Source organism: Pseudorca crassidens, chromosome 14 (assembly GCF_039906515.1).
Source record: "Pseudorca crassidens isolate mPseCra1 chromosome 14, mPseCra1.hap1, whole genome shotgun sequence".
NCBI classification, from domain to species: domain Eukaryota; kingdom Metazoa; phylum Chordata; class Mammalia; order Artiodactyla; family Delphinidae; genus Pseudorca; species Pseudorca crassidens.
The window spans coordinates 66,945,229-66,965,077 of record NC_090309.1 but is presented as its reverse complement, the minus strand read 5'-3'; the positions used below and the strand labels follow the sequence as shown (position 1 = coordinate 66,965,077).

Genomic DNA, 19,849 nt, shown 5'->3' with positions numbered 1-19,849 from the left:
GGGAGGGGGAGGGCGCGGGGAGTAGGACGCAGCCGCAGGGCAAGCCCCCTCCCCCAACCAACTTCCTTAAACGCAGAGCACCCAGGGCAAGACGGTGCGGCTTTCCACGTGGAAAGTCCCCTGTCTTCCCCGCCACACACAGGAATCCTTAGTGGATGCTCGCCCCCAAGGTTTCACTACTAGGCACGCAAGTCTGTGGCCACGATGGGAAGTTCATTTGTAGAAGCAGGCATGTGGTAGTGTGCCTGTGGTCCTGCAAATGCTACTTTTTGCTTCACCGGGCCACTCTTACCGTCTAATCATGGCTCTTACACTGTAAACAGTTATATTAATGTAATTGCATGTCTTAACTCCGTAACTAGACTACAGTGTGATATAGCTAGCCTCAGTTATTCTCATCTATAAAATGGGTATAACAATACTCAAGGTGTGTCCCTAGGATTATGAGTTAATAAATGTAAAGAGCCTGATAGAGTAGTCATACAACAAACATTATTTCCAACCCTCCATTATCTTTTAAATCCCACGTGTCAGGAACAAAGAATTACGTTAAAATTATACAAGAGGGACTTCCCTGGTGGCATGGTGGTTAAGAATCCGCCTGCCAATGCAGGGGACACAGGTTCTAAGCCCTGGCCTGGGAAGATCCCACATGACCTGGCAACGAACAGTAGCTTCTGCTCGCCACAGCTAGAGAAAGCCCGCATGCAGCAGGGAAGGCCCAACACAACCATAAATAAATTAAAAAAAAATTATACAAGAATCACAGCAAAGTAGAATATCTTGGACCTCCAAGGAAATGTCATGGAGTAGACCATTCCAAAACTGGGACGAGAGTAAGAGAAAGTTGCATACCTTCAATGAAAGACTTGGAGTTAAAATCATAAAAATTGTTATATCTGAATTTCACACTAAACAGATCCCCGGTAGAGTCCAAAACAAACGACTGACTGCTTAATTTTCAAGTTTTCCTAGTGTCATATAATAGATTTTTTTTTTCAGGTACTATATAGTTTCTACCCCTCCTCTCACCTTTTCAATTTTAAGGCTCAAGGATCTTGCATGAGATCCCAGTCCTGGTCAATTACTGGAACACTTCTGACTTTCACACCTTTTTATACACTGGTTTTAAGCTTGGGAAAAAAAAATCTCCACTCTGTATAGTTCTTTACTCAATTTTTAACCCTCTCACTTCACCACTAACCTGCCCAAATATTAAGCTATTACACAGGAAAAAAAAAAAGGACATGCCAAGTAGTCAATTTAGGGATAACAGAAAAAGGAGGGCTGGAGCTGATTCCCCGGTACTCTTCCTGAAGAAGCAAAACTCAGTGATACCTGATGAAATGGTAAACTTTTCATTGTAAATTTCAAGAAAAGGAAATAGTTGATATGGTTGATACGGTGTAAGAATGTTGATTGCTATGTCACTCATCAGCTGTGTGATTATGGATATCTAGCAATTTAACCTTTTCAATGCTGTTTTCTCATCTGTCAAATGCAAACAGCAGTCATATGTAACTCACAGGCTTGCTGTGAGAATCATTAAGTATCATGAAAACAATTTATAAGCTGTTCTTTATAAATGTTTTATCATTATCCTCTGCTCCTAGCAACAATCCTAGGTCTCATTCCAAACTAATAATGTAATCTAAAATTAAGCTTCCTCCCTATTAAAATGCTCAGTTGGAGGCTTCTTTCCCCAAAGGATTTTTCTTACTGATCAAACTCAGCAAAACCACAATGCCAAGCAAAGTGAAAGGTTAGAGGATCTTCTATTTCTAGAATGCTCTTAACATATCCCATCATTACTCCTCCTGTCCATTTTATTCTGGCTACCTTATTCAAGGATGTGCTCTTGAAAGAAATGTTGAAACTACTCACCCACATCCCCTAAATTAAGGAAGATCCATATAATGCAAAATACTTCATATCCTAGAAGAAGCCTGTTTGGCAATACTGTACAATTCCCATGTTATTATTAACAATTTCCAGGGACTTCCCCGGTGGTCCAATGGTTAAGACTCCGTGCTTCCACTGAAGGGGGCGTGGGTTCAATCCCTAGTGAGGGAACTAAGATCCCACGTGCCGCGTGGTGCGGCCAAAAAAAAAAAAAAAAATTTCCATTATATCCACCAGGGATTTGGGTTTGACGCTCCATAAACATCATCCAAGTTAAAGGCAAGGAGGAAATCTTCATTAACAGAGAGTCCTTATGAAGCACAGACTTCAACAAATAAGGCACCCAGAGCCCAACATTAATAACACATCTTCTGAAATAGCATGTTGGATAGTCACTGCATCAGTCTGTACTAGCAAACGACTAGAAACAACCACAGTGTCTGTCAATAAGACTTGTTAAATTAGGGTATACCCATACATATGCACCCATTAAAAAGAATAAGGTGATACTATATCACTGTCATGGAAAGAGCTGCCCACCCCAAAAAAATGCAAAAGGCAAATTGCAGAACAATGTGTAAAGTATGCTACCATTTGTGTAAAAACAAGTACTTATATTCTCACACACTTGCATATACATGGCATACTTCTAGAAGGAAACAAACTGGTAACGGCCAATGTACATCTTTGTATATCTTTTGAATTTTGTGCCATATACATATACTACCTATACCCAACAATAATTATTTATTAAATAATTTATTAGGCTTGATTTTGGGAGCCTATATGGCAATATTAAATTGCCCATTTTTAGATTTTACTTATCCACAACTGACACCTCGAGGAGCCCCCTAATTACTAAAAGCCCTTTGTCAGAAAAATATTCTAGAATGATACCACCAGGTTTTGAAAAAGTCAAGGTTGAGAGAAGGGAGTTTAGTATAAAGATGCTCTTTTAATTTCAATTAACACTGGTACTCTAACCTAGTATCAGTTGACTTTGCTCTTTTCTTCTTTAGAAACCAAACTTAATAAGTAACATTTATTAAACACTTACTATGCACCTGACACTAGGCTAAGTACTTTACATAGTTAATGATTCTTACAAGATGAAAACTTGTTCATTTCCAAATTTTTGGAGTAAATTTTGTACACAGAGCTTTTTCCAAATTTATTGTTAATATTTTTTTAACATCTTTATTGGGGTATAATTGCTTTACAATGGTGTGTTAGTTTCTGCTTTATAACAAAGTGAATCAGTCATACATAAACATAGGTTCCCATATGTCTTCCCTCTTGTGTCTCCCTATTGTTAATATTATTTAGGATTCCCAGAAATTAAACAACTGAGTCAAAAGATTTGAAGTTTTTTTAAAGGCTGACAAGAGTTTTCTTAAAAAGAAAATTCTGATTCATTACTGATTGCCCCCTTTAGCTCTGGTGACCTATTTTCCACTATTATATTACTTTCCTTCTTTAAATCCAGAGATTTTAAACAAGTGGATTCTCAGTGATAGTCATTTACACCTTCCATCTTTTGTCCCTTGTTGCTACAGTTAGACAATATGTATCAGGCCTCCAATTTGTTACTGCCTTTCTGGAATCCAGTCCAGGAAAATACCTGGCTACAATATTTTATGCTGTCCCTACAGCCATCCTATCATGTTGCTGATGGGAAGTTACCAGTCTTAAAATCTCCTTTACCTTCTCCTAAACAAAGAGATTTAAACAAAGGTTCAATATTCTCCCCATAGGTTCATCAGAATTAGGTAAACAGTTTCCTTCTATCCAAACTATTTTTCTGTTCTTTCTTTTTCTTTTTCTTTTTTTTTTTTTTTTTTTTGTGGTACGCGGGCCTCTCACTGTTGTGGCCTCTCCCGTTGCGGAGCACAGGCTCCGGACGCGCAGGCTCAGCGGCCATGGCTCACGGGCCCAGCCGCTCCGTGGCATGTGGGATCTTCCCGGACCGGGTCACAAACCCGCGCTCCCTGCATCGGCAGGCGGACTCTCAACCCCTGTGCCACCAGGGAAGCCCTGTTCTTTCTTTTTCTTTCTTTTTTGGCCACGGCTTGTTGGATCTTAGTTCCCCGACCAGGGATTGAACCCGTGCCCTCGGCAGTGAAAGCATTAAGTCCTAACCACTGGACCTCCAGGGAATTCCCTATTTTTCTGTTTTTTTCAATTCAAGGTCTCTATATCCTCTAGGAATCTATTCCTGATTTACTCTATTGGTCCTCCCACTTGTCCACATTTTTCAAGAATTCACTCTACAGGATACAGTACCTTTTACTCTATTACTGTATACGTTTATTAAACATTATCTTCCTGACTAAGCAAAGGGTAGGAATTGTTTCTATAGTATAATTGTCAGCTACACATGAAATACCTCATCAAAGTATAGTAGAAGCTTTCTTAACTGATTTCTATTTAAGCAACTTACTGGACTAAGTGATGCTGTCCATCCCCATAGTAAAATACACTGAACCATGCCCACCACAAGCTGAATTCTTGGAGATGGTAGACTACACTTTTTAGGAAACTCACACTGTTGCACTCTTCTCCCAGGTTTGTGTGCATAACTAACAAGGGTCAATCATGTTCTCCAACCTATTTATACGAGATGTACAAAGTACTGCCATTACATAATTTAATAAAATATTACATAAACCAATGAAACACAAACACATAATGCAAAAGGTGTTAGTACAAAAATTAGGTGGAATGCTTTGGACTCAATAAAAACAACTGTCAAATTAGAGGCAGATAAGATGGCTGGAGAAAAAAAATCATGAAAAAGTGTATCATTATACACTTAATGCCTTAAGAATTAAGATCTTAAATGTCTAAGATCTTACGCTACTGTCAAAAAATCTGAAACTGAAATTTGTAAACTATACATTATAGGAGTGGTTTGTGGAAGGAAGATACAGAATTCCAATCAAAGAACCCATACTCAGAGCAAAGGCTGACATCAAAATATTACCAAGTTAATATAGATTAATATTTTCCAAGTTTTTAAAAAAACTGTTCACAGTGTCATTTACGTTTCCTTACTATGACTCCTATTTTTCTATTTTTCATCTACCAGCTAGATAAGAGGGCTTCTATTGTATACACATAAGGGCAGACTGATTTTTCCCCCAAAGAAAAATTTTAAGCACATCTGAGAGCATTAGAGCAGAGAGTACTACAGCATTCAGGGCAGGGAGGTAATATAGCATTAAACTGGGTATGAATCCCTGCCTCAAACTTACTTCCCCTGCAGCCTTAAGCAAGTTAACCAAATCTCACTTTCCTCCTCTAAAAGTGAGGTATTAAAATTAAACCTACCTCACAGGGTTTTGAGGTTAAATGACAATTCATGTAAAGTATTTAGCATGGTGCCTGGCATATGGTTAAGTGCTAAGTAGGATGTGCACTGACAGCAAGACATGCCTATTCTCAGCCCTTACAGAAAAAAGTATCGATTTTACGATTAATTTAAGCCCTATCTTGAAGATAATTCATTAGAACACTGGAAGCCATGCAGCGTTAGGCAAAGTACTGAATTACTTCTAAGTGGTCATTAACCAAAGGTGGTATCAGAATGCCTTAGAGTTTTTGTCAAATTCAGAAGTCCAGGCTCTATCCCAGTTGAATCAGGCTCTCCAGGATCCAGGTACGCATCGATATATAGATGTATAAAAGAGATATATAACACAGAGAGATATAATTTATATATTTTTAATATATTTTTATATATATTTATATATGAAAAGTTCCACAAGTGGCTCTGATGTGAATCGCTGATGAAGAACTGTTAAGAAGATAAAATTATTGATGCTTTAATAAAAGACTACCCAGTTAGGGCTTCCCTGGTGGCGCAGTGGTTGAGAGTTCGCCTGCCGATGCAGGGGACACGGGTTCGTGCCCCGGTCCGGGAAGATCTCACGTGCCGCGGAGCGGCTAGGCCCGTGAGCCATGGCCACTGATCCTGAGCGTCCGGAGCCTGTGCACCGCAACGGGAGAGGCCCACGTACCGCAAAAAAAAAAAAAAGACTACCCAGTTAGTACTTACTCGAATATTAAAATATCATTAAAAGACATAGACAGATTAACTTATGAGTTAGTCAAATCACCAAAATAAATTTAATGAAATTAATAGTTACGAAAACTACTACATAAGCATAAATATTGAGAGCTCAATATTTCCAGGTTTTTCCTATTCAAACCTATAGATCTGCAGATGTATATCAAAACCATCATATCACCTCCCCAAAAGTGTCACTCCTACTGAAATGTTTTTCCTGTATTAAAGAGAACTATAAGACACACCTCATCAGCATTAAATTTCTAACTTTGCCTTCACATGTTTAGCTTGGAGACATGTCTTTAATATATGCTTCCAAAGCAGGGTTTCTCAACCTTAGCTCTACTAACATTTTGAGCTGGATGATTCTTGGACATGGGTGGGGCACCCAGGCTGTCCTGCGCATAGTTAAGATGTTTAGCAGCATCACTGGCCATTACCCACTAGATGCCAGTAGAATCCCACCTTACTCCAGTTGTGACAACCAAAATGCTTCTGGACATCGCCAAATGTCCCTTGGGGAAAGGGGGGACAAAATCACTCCCAGCTGAGAAACCACTGCTCCACCGAATGTTTATCCTTCCTGGCTCTCTTCAATTTTCTCTTTTCTGAGCTAGTGCATTATCTGAATTTCTTCATACAGGACAAAGTGAGCAGACCCAAAAAAAAGGACTAGCTGGTGTGTTTTATTGCGAAAAGAAGCAATATGTTAACTAGTACAAGTACTTCTCACTTAGCTATCAGCAGCACATTGGTAGAACTGGGTTTGAATGCCCGTTCAAGCACTTACCAGCAGTGTGGTCTTGAGCAAGTCGCTTAACCTCTCCAAATCTGTTTCCTCATCTGCAAAATGGGAATAACAACATCTACTTTGCAGAATTGCTACATCAGAGATAACAAATAAAATAGTTCTGTGCCTGACACATAGTAGAACTGCAATAAATGATAGCTATTATTATATTAATACCATAAAGGTTGATAGCATTGAAGGATATTGTACACCCTCTGCAATGCTTAACAGCACTCCAAAATTTATTGTGAAAAAAACCAATTTATTGTGCATTAGAATCACTGGTGATGTTTGTTAAAAATTGAAGATGTCCAAATCCTACCCTCCAAGAGGTCCAGGAACAACGTTAGAAAAACTGGCTGAGATTTTTTTATATTCTACTTGACTCTGGTGTATTTTCACACTGTTGTAAAACTCTGCAGCATTCTAAGACACAAGGAATAAGTAATACATGAAAACAACTGAACCACATAAAATATTTGTCATATAGAACAAACACTACTGTAAGATAATGATGTTTTAACAGTTTATTTTGAAGGTCATTTTAAAAACAAAGTTAAAGACAATCTGAGAAAAAACTGCACAGAATACACTCATTAAATAAGTATGTGATTAAATCAATAAGGGAGATATGTCTTCTTCTGCAACTCCAAAATAAGTTCTGCTGTCCTGATGATTCTTATACTTCCAAAATGGGGGGGGGGGGGAATCATGGCAATTAAAGTTGCCTCTTAATCATGTAAATCTACAGTGGAAACCAAATTTTTCTGTTCTTCCCAATAAGTCAGTTTCGATCTTCAAACTGTGCCTTGTTTTTTAAAAGATAGGATGCTAGAAATTCAATGGGATTTGGTGGTCTGTAAGGGAAAAGAAATCCAAAATTTAGAAATTTATATTCGAGACGTGTTAATTTAAATGTATTGTCCCATAATGAAAACATCTTTTTTTTTCTGTTTTTTTGGCCACACCGTGCAGCATGTGGCATCTTAGTTCCCCCACCAGGGATCAAACCTGTGTCCCCTGCAGTGGAAGCACGGAGTCTTAACCACTGGACCGCCAGGGAAGTCCCTTAAACATATTTTAAAATTAAGAGGTGAGAGAGAGGGGTTGTTGGAGGAAGGTGGTACAAAATTCCAGTTCTAAGTACTAGGGGTATAAAGTACGACATGACGACTATAGCTGACACTGCTGTATGATATACAGGAAAGTTGTCAAAAGAGTAGATCCTAAGAGTTCTCATCACAAGAAGAAAATTTTTTTCTTTTTTTCCTTTTTATTGTATATGTATATATTGTATATATGTATATATGAGATCATGGATGTTAACTAAACCTGTGTGGTAATCATTTCACAACATATGTAAATCAAACCATTATGCTGTATACCTTAAACTTATATAGTGACGTATGTAAATTTTTTCTCAAAACTGGAAAAAAAATTTTAATAAAATAAAGAGGTGTTATTTCATATTTATCACTTTTACATATGTTGCTTTTGCTGATAAAACAGGTCCAAAGATGAAAAGTTGGGGGAAACATCTACCTTAAACCCTACTATAAAAAGGCATATTTTTTTTAAAAAAAAAAGGCATATTTAGAATTGATTTACAATTATCTCAAAACATTCTCCTAGCACTTTAAACAACCTTTTGAACTAACTAGACAGAGACAATACTTGTTACATAATATTTACAGTTAATTTGATGAATTATTTTGCTAGAATGCTTACTTAAAAACTGTATTTACTAATAGAATGTTACCGTAAAACTTCTTCAAATTCTTTTCTTCTAGCATTTAAAGTAATATTTAGAATTTCTGATATATTGGCCTTCTTTAGAGAAAGAACAAAAATGCATAAAAGATGCCCATATTTTAATTGTCAGTAGTAGAGCCAAGACATATCTTGCAGTCAAAAATAAATCCTATTTTATAAATATAACAATCCAAAACAAATACTTATTGTTTATTCATTTAATTTTTTAACTTAACACTAAGTAATAAAAATAAATTAATTAAAAAATAAAACTAAGTAATACACCTATTCTAAATAACTCAGATATGTTCCATCAAGTTCCTTATCAAGTTATGTCAGTTTACTACAGTGTTCATCATTAGTCTTTGAGAAAAACATAATTTACACCCAATAAATGTTGACTAATGTAACTTACAACAAAATTTTCTTATTGGATTTACTTACACAAAAAGAACTTTTGTACAGAAAACATGTACAGCAAAGAGAAAAACTGTAATTGTGCTAACAAAGAAATGTAAATTTAAAAAACTTGGCAAAAAAAGTTTATAACACACATGCACTTGAGGCTATGATGACACCTGAAGAATTTTAAGGATAAACTTTTGGACAGAAATATGATATTATGTGTCAAACACTATAAAAATAGTCATGTCATTTGAAATAGCAAACCAATTCTTGGGTATTTATCATAAAGTAATTAAACAAAAGTAAAAGGGTATAAAAACAGATAAACTACCTGGTGATCAATAATAACAAAGGAAATTGGTCCTAAATGGTCAACAACAAGAAAATGGCTAAGTTAACTGTGATACTATAATTTCATTTATAATCATGAAGGCTCTGTAAAGATATGGAAGAAGTTTTATCTTATAATTTTAAGTAAAAAGGAGATATAAAATTACATGTATACCATGATTACAAATATGCATATGATCTAAGACTAGTAGAAAAATAAGTGTCTTAATTGAGATTATGGCTGACTTGTTTTTAAAAAACTTCAGTATCTATAAATTCCTTATATAGTAAAAAAATAACTATACATAACTCATGATATTTCAACTAGGGAAGTTTTTATTTTGCTTTTTCTGGTAACTCCATTTGCAGACACTATTATCTTACCTTTCCTTTGCAAGCACAGCAAGTCCTTGTAATAAGATAGGCACAACTGTCTGATCCAGATAGGCACGAGTTGGCAAAGACTGGAGATCCACTTTCTGTTTTGATGACTTTTCTGCATTAATTTTCTCATTTTCTACTATCCTCTAGTGAATTCAAAAAAATGCATGAATATTTAAAAATAACTAGATTATTTTGAGTGCTAAACCAAAATTAATGGAAATATAAAACTAATAGAAAATGTAAATCAATGACTAGAAAGCTGATTGAACTGCAAATCTTTCTGCCAAAATAAAATCAGACCCATTTCTAAATTTCATTCAAGCATTTTCTGAAGGCACCATAATATCTCATTCTTTTAATGTCGTATCTCCAGATCCTACACTTACTTTCTCTCTTTCTTTCTGCCTTTTTAGGAATAAATACAAGTCCCTTTTCTTTTCTTCATGAGAATACACCTTCTTACAATGTGCTTCAAAAAATCTGGACATGACACTAAGTAACACTGAATCACAGTGAGAAAACTAGTCCTGTTTCAATTCTTTTATCACAGATAATATCAAGGACAATGTCTCAGTTTGGCACTAACATGTCTTTAACACTTCTGTAACACTTGCTAAACTCCCTTCTTAACAGAGAGCAGGCTTCAGCTTAGAGACTTCAACTGGCAACAGAATCTAGCTAAAATTTATTACCACTGTTTTGTACTCATTGTTTTCATTTTTACGGTTACCCTCTACAGCAATGAGAATGCTTTTCCATTTGTTTCTTTTCTAAACAAATGCATGTATGATTTTTTAAAAATGAGTAAATTTAAGAAAAAATATAAAGCAAAATTAGCCAAAAAATAGAAGAAATGACTAATATGGGAAAGATCATTAATGTGATATTTAAATGATGTTTCGGAAATGATGACTTACACTTCCTCCGTCTAAGAACCCCCCAAAATCTGGGCCTTTCTTATAAATTCACCTGACATCCAGAGCATCAAAAACTACTTTACTGGAAAACTTTGCCTTCTTCTGAAAATCTATCATTTCAGAAATTTAGAAATAAATGGCTATCTCAAAGACAAAACACTATTAAGAGCACTTTCATTTAAATGAAATTTGTTCCAATCATACTAGAACTGGATAGTCAACGATTACAAACAAAAAAATTCTACACTTAATTTTTTTAAAGAAAATTTTATTTTGTAAAAACTGAGAAAAAACTTTAAGCATATAACTACAACATACATACCTTGCTTTCCAAAAACACTTGCCAGAACTATGTCAGGTAACTTGTCTAGTTTTGCTTGTGATTTTTCAATCTAATTTTTGGACTTAATAAAAATAATTACCTATACTTATTTAATGTATGAAACAGTTATTTCATTTGCCCATGAATTAAGAAACTTATAGTTCACCAGTAAATTTCAACAAATACCCATATATGATAAAAACTAGTCAATTACATGACATCCCAATACCTTCATTAAGAAACAGCAATGGGCCTTCCCTGGTGGCGCAGTGGTTGAGAATCTGCCTGCCAATGCAGGGGACACAGGTTCGAGCCCTGGTCTGGGAAGATCCCACATGCCACGGAGCAACTAGGCCCATGAGCCACAACTACTGAGCCTGCACATCTGGAGCTTGTGCTCCACAAGAAGAGAGGCCACGATAGTGAGAGGCCCGCACACCGCGATGAAGAGTGGCCCCCGCTCGCCACAACTAGAGAAAGCCCTCTCACAGAAATGAAGACCCAACACAGCCAAATAAATTAATTTTTTAAAAAAAGAAAAAAGAAACAGCAATGCCTAAGCAACTAGATCCTATAATAAGCTCCTGGACCAAATCCTCTCATTTATTTCATTTAAACATTTACTGATTATCCACTATGTGCCAATTGCTATGCTTACTTTCAGTAAAGTCAAAATCCTGAATTAATCTAAAAAATATACAGTTGATGCCTGAACAACATGACCCTCTGCCCAGCCAAAAATCCACTTATAACTTACAGTTGGCCCTTTATACAGGCTGTTCCTCCATATCTGTGGTTCTGTATCTACAGTTCCATATCCGTGGATTCAAGCAACTGGAAATCGTGTAGTACTACAGTACTTACTACTGAAAAAAAATCCACTTTTAAGTGGACCCATGCAGTTCAAACCTGGGTTGTTCTAGGGTCAAATGTATATCCAACCACAAACACACACACACACACACACACACACACACACACACAGATTAAGCTTTTAAGAGTGTAGAACAATGATCACAAAAATGGGAAAAAATTAGGTGAATCCTATGATTGCCCCAGCTTACTGCATCCTGCCTAGAGAACTTATACAACAAAACCAGGGAGAAGGACCCCAAGCAGAGCCCTGAAGTCTCCCTAAGTTGAGAAGACAGAGTTGAAAATTCAGGGAGACCAAGAGAACTAGAACTTGCAGAGAAGAGTACTGAAAAGGAAACTTTCACAGAGAGGAGAGAGTTGCATAGAAAGAGACTAAGAGATTGCCTTCCAGTTTTCAAGTGAGTATTTATCAGAGCATGAGTGTGAGGGAACTCTTCCTCCAAGTGGTTTTTTCTTCTGGCCTTGAGTAGTCCCCTCTTTTCATGTATGGTATAAGAACCTTATAACAGTATCCTTCCATTTCCTCTCTCCTTGCCTTTATACTATTGTTATCTTATATTTCTACATATGTTACAAACCCTGCAATTGATTTTTATTTTTCTTTAAAAAGTCAATTATCTTTTTTATTTTATTAAAAAATTTTTATTGTTTACTTAACATTATAGTTACTTTATTGCTCTAGAAAATTTAGTTTTTAAAACTATCAGATTACATACATAGTGATAATGAGACTACCCCCCCCAACAATCAACTGTATATTATGAGGCTTCTCTAACTTGGTAGATAACTATTACAAAATTACAAAAATAGCTGGTTACAGTTGAGCTATCAAGTAGGTATCACATTTCTGTAGATTGAAAAGTTGAATAAAAAGAAAACTGATGTTACTGATAAGTCACTGAGTGTATCTGAGAAATCCAAGCTACATGCACACAGAAAAAAACTGGTTACAAAAACCATTACGTTACTCTGTATTAACATTTTGCAATGTTTTACAAAATGTTTTACAAAATGTGTGAGGGAACTACTCAAGGCCAGAAGAAAAAACCATTTGGAGGAAGCAGGAGGCACAAACCCTGGAGCTCACACAGGCCAGGAGTAGTTCATGTTCCTGTGACCCAGGATGGGAAAACCTCATAACACATGAAGCACTGGGTAGAATACACAAGAGGAAGAAATTAAGTCTAAACTAAAGGTTGGTCTGGTCCCACTTAAAAAAGCTTAAAGGCAAACCTCAAAAGATCAAATTGTTTCCAAGTAACCTAACCGAGTCCTAGAACAAAGCCCAAGAGTATATGAAGAAATACAAAAATAACCAGTACCCAACAAGGTAACATTCATGATGCCCAGCCTCCAATAAAAATTACCAGAGAGGCAAAGAAGTAGAAAAAATTACCCATAATGAAGAGAAAAACCAATTCACAGAAACAGACACAGAAATGATACAGATAGCATAGGCAATGCCATTAAACTAGTTATTATAATATATTCCATATGTTCAAGAAGACTAAGGAAAGAATTAGTAAATTAAGCTAACAAAATACTTGAAAATATTTGAAGAAATAATGGCTGAAATTTTTTCAAATTTAATGAAAACTCTAAACCCAAAGATCCAAGAAACTCAATGAATCCTAAGCACAAGAAACATTAAAAAAAAATTACGCCAAGACACATTATAATCAAATTATTTAAAACCAGTAAAAAATCTTAAAAGCACAAAGAGAAGACGTTAACTACAGAGGAGCAAAGATAGGAATGATAGCAGACTTTTCAGCAGAAACAATGTCAGCCAGAAGACAGTGGAGCAAATACTCAGCAAAAATACCTCAAAAGCAAAGGCAAAATAATTACCTTTTCAGACATTCAGAACCTTAAAGAATTCCTTCCCAGCCAACCTCCACTACAAGAAATGTTAAAGAAAGCCCTTCAGGAGGATGGGAAATGATACCAGCTGGATCTACACAAAAGAATGGAGAACCCAGAAATGACAATTACACGGCTAAACGTGAAACACTCCTTTCTCGTACTGTTCAAATCTCTTTTAAAAAGATAATTGGACGGAAGTCAAGGGAGCACTTCCGGGTTCAGCAATAACCTGGAGCCGGCGGCGTTAGGTCGACCGTCCTGGGCCTTGCTCCGCAGCTCCGCCTTCACTCTGGCCTTTCTAGAAACCCAGCTGTGCTCTCGGGTGTGCCGGACAGCCTCCCAGACGCGTGTGTAATAAGCCCCCCATGGTGGACACGGCCCCGAACGGCCCCCAAGAGGCGGGCGCAATGCAATTCATCACGGCCAATAAACTGGCCACGGCAATGTTGCTTTCTCGCTTGTTCATAGTTTACTGCTCTTTGTTCTGCCTCTTCTTGGGTTGCATGAAGTAGCAAGCTTTTACCAACGTGCTTTGCTGGCAAATGCTCTGGCTAGTGCTCTGAGGCTGCACCAAAGCTTACTACACTTCCAGTTAAGCAGAGCATTCCTGGCCCAGGCTTTGTTAGAGGACAGCTGTCACTACCTGTTCTGTTCACTCATCTTTCTCAATTCCTACCCCGTTACAATGAGTATTTCCCAGTCTTGTTATTTTCTTCGCTTCATACTGCCACATACACGAAAAAGGTGCCTTGATGCAAAGGGTGCAAATAGTTTACCTCTGCTGAGACCTCTCGGATAAATTCAGCGCTAATCAACAGAATATTCTGAAATTCATTGCTTGTCATGAAATATTCTTGATGCCTGCTACAGTTTTAATGCTTTTTAGGGGTCAAGGAAGTTTGCTCCAGCCTTTTATATACCATAGATTGCTTACTGTTCGATACTCCTCTAGAAGAAATCCATATTATTGGACCTTGTTTAATGAACAGAGGATTGTTGTTAAACATCTAATAATGAAACCTGCTTGCCCACTGTTTGTGAGAAGACTTCGTCTCCAGAGCATTGTCTTTATAAGCAGACTGGCACCAACAGTTGCATAGTTTAACATCCAGCTAAGTTATGTGTAATATAAATAAGCACTGTTAGCTGCTGGTACTTCTGCTAGGAATGGTTAATTCCAGGTGTAAAACTGACCTCACTGCAATTTACATAATTTACATAAATGCATCTCAAAAGAAAAATAATCATTTTCCTGGCATGTTAAATCAAGCCTTTTAAACACTTTCTGAGAAACTTTATTGTAATGTGTTGTTAATAGTTAAGGAAATTTAAATCTTGTGATAAATGTACCAAAAATTCTTTAGACGCTGCTGTGCCTTTATCATGAAGTACGTTTATTTCTCTTGTAAAAATAGCTCTAAAATTCGTTTTCATCTAATTAGTAACTTGAATTTATATCTGGCATGAGTTCATTATGGTAATATTAACATGTAAATTCAGTATATTTTGAGACAGTATTCTTTTGCCATTCAGTAATTTTGGTTGATGATTTTAACAAAAACACTTCCCACTATTTAATTTCAAATTGTTTTTAAATTGATTTTGTGCTGCTTTGTTAGGACAGATTTATTTTGGATGTACCATTATAATAGGAATTCTATATGTATCTTATGCTATGATCTTCCAAAATTTTATTTTCATAATTACTTCTGTGGCTTTGAATATTTTAAAAGGCCCAACTGTAAGACTGTTAGCCAATTGGGTTAAATACTTGTGGTCACCTAAGCGTTTTACATCAAAGAGCAGTAGTCAGACAGTTTTCCTTTCAGAGACCCATTGAGTAACATTTCTCAAATAGGAAATCCTTCTTCTAGAAATGTGCACACATAGGTTTTAGTATTATTGTAGTTTACACAATTACTTAGATCAGATTCTTGACTGCCAGTTTTCTCGGTTTCTTAGGCTTGAATTTTCATAGACAATTGCAGCAGTTCAGATGCTTTCTGAAAGGAATGTAACTGAAGACTGAGCATGTGACTAAACTTGGTATCTGTTCTGAAATACTGAAGACTATACATACTTACCCATCAAATCTGATTTAAAAGATTAAACAGAAAGGTTTATATAGATAACGTTATTGAATAGAAATAGGGCCAGAGGAGGAGTTGTGGAGGAAATAGTGTGCATTTCAATGCTGTAATGCATAGATAAATTTGGGAGAACTGGATGTGTTATGACGTGATTTTAGTTGTATAATATGTTAAATACGTTTGCTGAGCTTCCATCAACTCCTTTATAAAATTCATTCTGATCTTTATTATTGTTGCATGATTGGAAATGTTTAAAACATTGCAAAATGTTAATACAGAGTAACGTAATGGTTTTTGTAACCAGTTTTTTTCTGTGTGCATGTAGCTTGGATTTCTCAGATACACTCAGCGACTTATCAGTAACATCAGTTTTCTTTTTATTCAACTTTTCAATCTACAGAAATGTGATACCTACTTGATAGCTCAACTGTAACCAGCTATTTTTGTAATTTTGTAATAGTTATCTACCAAGTTAGAGAAGCCTCATAATATACAGTTGATTGTTGGGGGGGTAGTCTCATTATCACTATGTATGTAATCTGATAGTTTTAAAAACTAAATTTTCTAGAGCAATAAAGTAACTATAATGTTAAGTAAACAATAAAAAAATTTAATAAAATAAAAAGGATAATTGACTTTTTAAATAAAAATAATCAATTGCAGGGTTTATAACATATGTATAAATATATGATAACAATAGTATAAAGGCAAGGAGAGAGAAAATGGAAGGATACTGTTATAAGGTCCTTATACCATACATGAAAAGATATGATACCACTTGAAGGTAAATTGTGGGAAGTTAAACTTCCGTCCGATAAGTCCTAAAGCAACAACCTAAAAAAACTGTAAGTCAATAATGGACATAAAATGGAATTCTAAGACAAAAAGCAGCAGCAGCAGCTGTAGAGTAGTGGTTTCCAGACTCTGAGATATCACAAACAAGTAAATTAAAAATAAAATAATACAGTGAATGAAGGGACTAACATAGGGTTGTTAACTCTATTTTACCAAGTAAAAACTTACAAACAAACAAGCATAATTATTATTTTACTATCACCATAACTCATAAAAGAACAGGCATTTTAAAATTATGGAAGAAAACCAATCACCAAATAATGTGTCATCAGTACTCACTCCACTCTCCTTATTTTTTTTCTCACTTTACCATGGAAATTGGTCTGAGGGTTTGAAAAACAAAGCATTTGGTATCACTGCTCTACTGTATTATGGCTCTGCCTCCATACACAAGCACCATCAAGAAGACTGCTGATGCCTAAAAAGAAATCTCTTAAATGATAAGTGGCATAAAGTATCTTCACCTGATTCAGCACAGCAGTTCAATTAAAAACTGCATTATGAAAAGACTCAAATTTTCTTAACCCTGATAATCCAACCAACAAACATTCCTAGCAATTTTATAGGCAGAGAGTAGTCACTCCACATGCCAGGGAACTCTAGTAGTTGGTCAAGATCAGCAATACAATTTAATTCCACCTCAAAAATGTCAGCCTGCTTAGGTTTAACACACAGCTCTCCACTTACTTCCTAGTGATCTTAGACAAGTTACTCAAATTCTCTGAGCCTTGCAAGACTGAAAATACATGGAAGTTACTTAGGAGTGTGCCTGGCACATAGTAAAAGGACTAATATTAGCAGCTATTACTATTATTACTCTGCTTGGAAATGCTCCTGCCCTCATTTATCCAAACTTAATTATTGATGATGTCTCCCCACCCACCTCGTAAAACACCCACATCTCTTCCAGGAACTCTCTGTTTTCCTAACCAATCCCACCTAGCTCTGGTTAATTCAACTGTTCCAGCATTTATTCATTCATTTACAAAGTAACTTCTTCTTTTAGACAGCAACTTCGTAGTACCTGTATGAAAAAGCTCTATAAAAGTATACCTTCTTTTGCACATTTTTTCACATGTACTCTCTGAATTCAGACTCAACCATGTAAGGCAAAAACAGTGTCTACTACCTGTTATAGCTTCCAATGGCACCTACTACTGAACTCTGCAAAGATATCAACATTTACTAAATGTTGACTTCACCAGCACACTATTCTGCTACAAATACAATGGGCTTCTTAATTGTCATGTGCAGTTTTTCCAATGCAGTATCCCAACAGAGCATTAGTAGCCACCAAGCAAAAGTATTCTGAGTCTCCATCAGTAATGTATGTTTCTCTATATAATTTTCAAAATTCAACCTCTCGACTCAGCTGATGTGTACGTCTGCATACCACGAAGTATTAGTACCGCTAATAAAACAAGTTTCCCATAATTTGATACTATTTCGTTCGTGACGATAAAGTTTTCCCTTGTGCAAAGCAACCTAGTAAAAATGAAACCCAAGTTTTCTCCAGTTCATAAGAGACGCAAAGATACGGCATAGGAACTGGGCAAGTTACCTCGACGTTGTCTGTGAGACCGTACTCAGAGTGGGGATTTTCTGCAACCTAGAAAACAAAACACCGGTCACAGAAACATCAGCCACTCTTCCTTGCTTCACACCACCACCCTGAATCCAGGGCTTTCCGGTACCTGCGTCTGTCCCTCCAGCATCTGCTCTGGTTCCATGGTGGACCCTGCAAGTCACAGTCCCCGGATACCAGTCTTGGAAAACAAGAAAAACCGTGAGTTACCCGGGAGATTTCAAGACGAAGACACCAGGATGGAGTCCAGCCCAGCCGCGACCCCGCCCCTCACCCCCACCTGGGCGCGGAGCACCCCGAGCAGTAGAGGAACAGGGTGGGACAGTCCACGACCGGGCGCCCGCATCAGGTCCGGAAGCTCCGCCGTACTCCCAAGAACCTAGAAGAGGTAGAGAAAAGGGGAAAGGGAGCTGATTACCCGCGCCCAAGCCGTTCGTTCCTAAGAGCCCTGCACCGCGCCACCAACTCCCAGCACAAACCACTTCCGCCGTAAGTGACGGATGTCGCACGACTGCCGCGCCTGCGCAGAACTGCCAGCGGGGGCCGGGCTGGGAGGGATCCAAACCGGCCCTGATTCTACTACGACACTCTTTGCGGTAAGAAGTGACCTGGGGAAGTTGTGGCCTCGGGGTCTGCGAAAGACTCGTTCCTCGACCTGCCTACCCAGAGCAGGCGCCACCCCAGCTGCAGACCCAGTGACTAGGCCAGCCGGCAGAGGTTCGGCCTGGCCAGCCCTCCGTGCTACCTGAAATCTGCCGAAGCTCTTCGCGGAACCGAAACCACTTGCTGGATAGTTCTTACTAGAAAATCACAGACCCAAACTCAACTGTCTACGAAAGAATGTCAGTGTTTTACTCTAAAGCCAAAGTGGGGAAGAAGAAATGTTTTAGGGTTTCGTAGTAAGCTTTTATTCAAGCCCTTAAGTATGTGAACATGCCACGTTAGTGCTACCTTACATTTGTATCAAGATTAGCAATATGCAACCGGCTTTCCAAACCGTGATGCTATTGATACTATTGCATTTGTAAAAATACAAAAGACAATTTGCCTCCTACACACATTCGTAAATACCAAACAGGATCTAGTAAATCGGATTGTTGTTGTAATTCCAATAAATTCCTTTTATTTTAATGTAAATATAAATGATACACTCATTAAAGTGCCTGCCGTTGATTCAGTAATCCCATTTATAGTTGCACTTTGTAATATTAAAATATTTTAACTTCATATAAAATATTTGGAGACTTAATTATGGCATATCAATATACTAGAATAAAGCCATAACTCTACAAATGCAGAAATGTTTGTGATCATAACACTAACGTGTTTGTTTTTTAAGGCCGCGCTGTGCAGCATGCGGAATCTTAGTTCCCCAACCAGGGATCAAACCCGTGCCCCCTGTGTTGGGAGTGTGGAGTCTTAAATCACTGGACCGCCAGGGAAGAGGTAGAATACAACGTCATTTTACTACTCCGTTAAAACTGCATGGCTAAAAATCTAAAGTAAATAAAATTTGTTTAGGAGCCAGGCTTGTGGATACATTTTTAAAGTTTTATTTTATAATGTATATTTGATTGGGACTTCCCTGTGGGCGTGGCACAGTGGTTAAGAATCCGCCTGCCAATGCAGGGGACACAGGTTCCATCCCTAGTCCGGAAAGATCCCACGTGCCACAGAACAACTAAGTCCGAAAGCCACAACTACTG

General features: G+C 37.2%; 1 protein-coding gene, 1 long non-coding RNA gene and 1 pseudogene across 3 annotated transcripts; 1 reads left to right on the top strand and 2 right to left on the bottom strand.

Moving 5' to 3' along the window:
• Window positions 1-7,273: 7,273 nt before the first annotated feature.
• Window positions 7,274-18,660, bottom strand: DPY30 (dpy-30 histone methyltransferase complex regulatory subunit). 2 transcript variants are annotated; one of them, XM_067703328.1, is made up of 5 exons: window positions 18,562-18,660; window positions 18,253-18,324; window positions 18,120-18,167; window positions 9,633-9,775; window positions 7,274-7,618 (listed from the first exon to the last, which is right to left on the bottom strand). In XM_067703328.1, the coding sequence occupies exons 2-5, from the start codon at window positions 18,286-18,288 to the stop codon at window positions 7,546-7,548; spliced, it is 300 nt and encodes a 99-aa protein (XP_067559429.1). In that variant the 5' UTR covers window positions 18,289-18,324; window positions 18,562-18,660; the 3' UTR covers window positions 7,274-7,545. The 2 variants fall into 2 exon arrangements, with proteins under 2 accessions (XP_067559429.1, XP_067559430.1); XM_067703329.1 differs by having other exon boundaries at window positions 18,424-18,641.
• On the bottom strand, window positions 11,721-18,113 carry LOC137205306 (uncharacterized). Its single transcript, XR_010934091.1, has 2 exons — window positions 16,482-18,113; window positions 11,721-12,774 (listed from the first exon to the last, which is right to left on the bottom strand). It is a non-coding gene; the product is annotated as an uncharacterized lncRNA (long non-coding RNA).
• On the top strand, window positions 13,979-15,292 carry LOC137205304 (transmembrane protein 33 pseudogene; annotated as a pseudogene).
• Window positions 18,661-19,849: the final 1,189 nt, after the last annotated feature.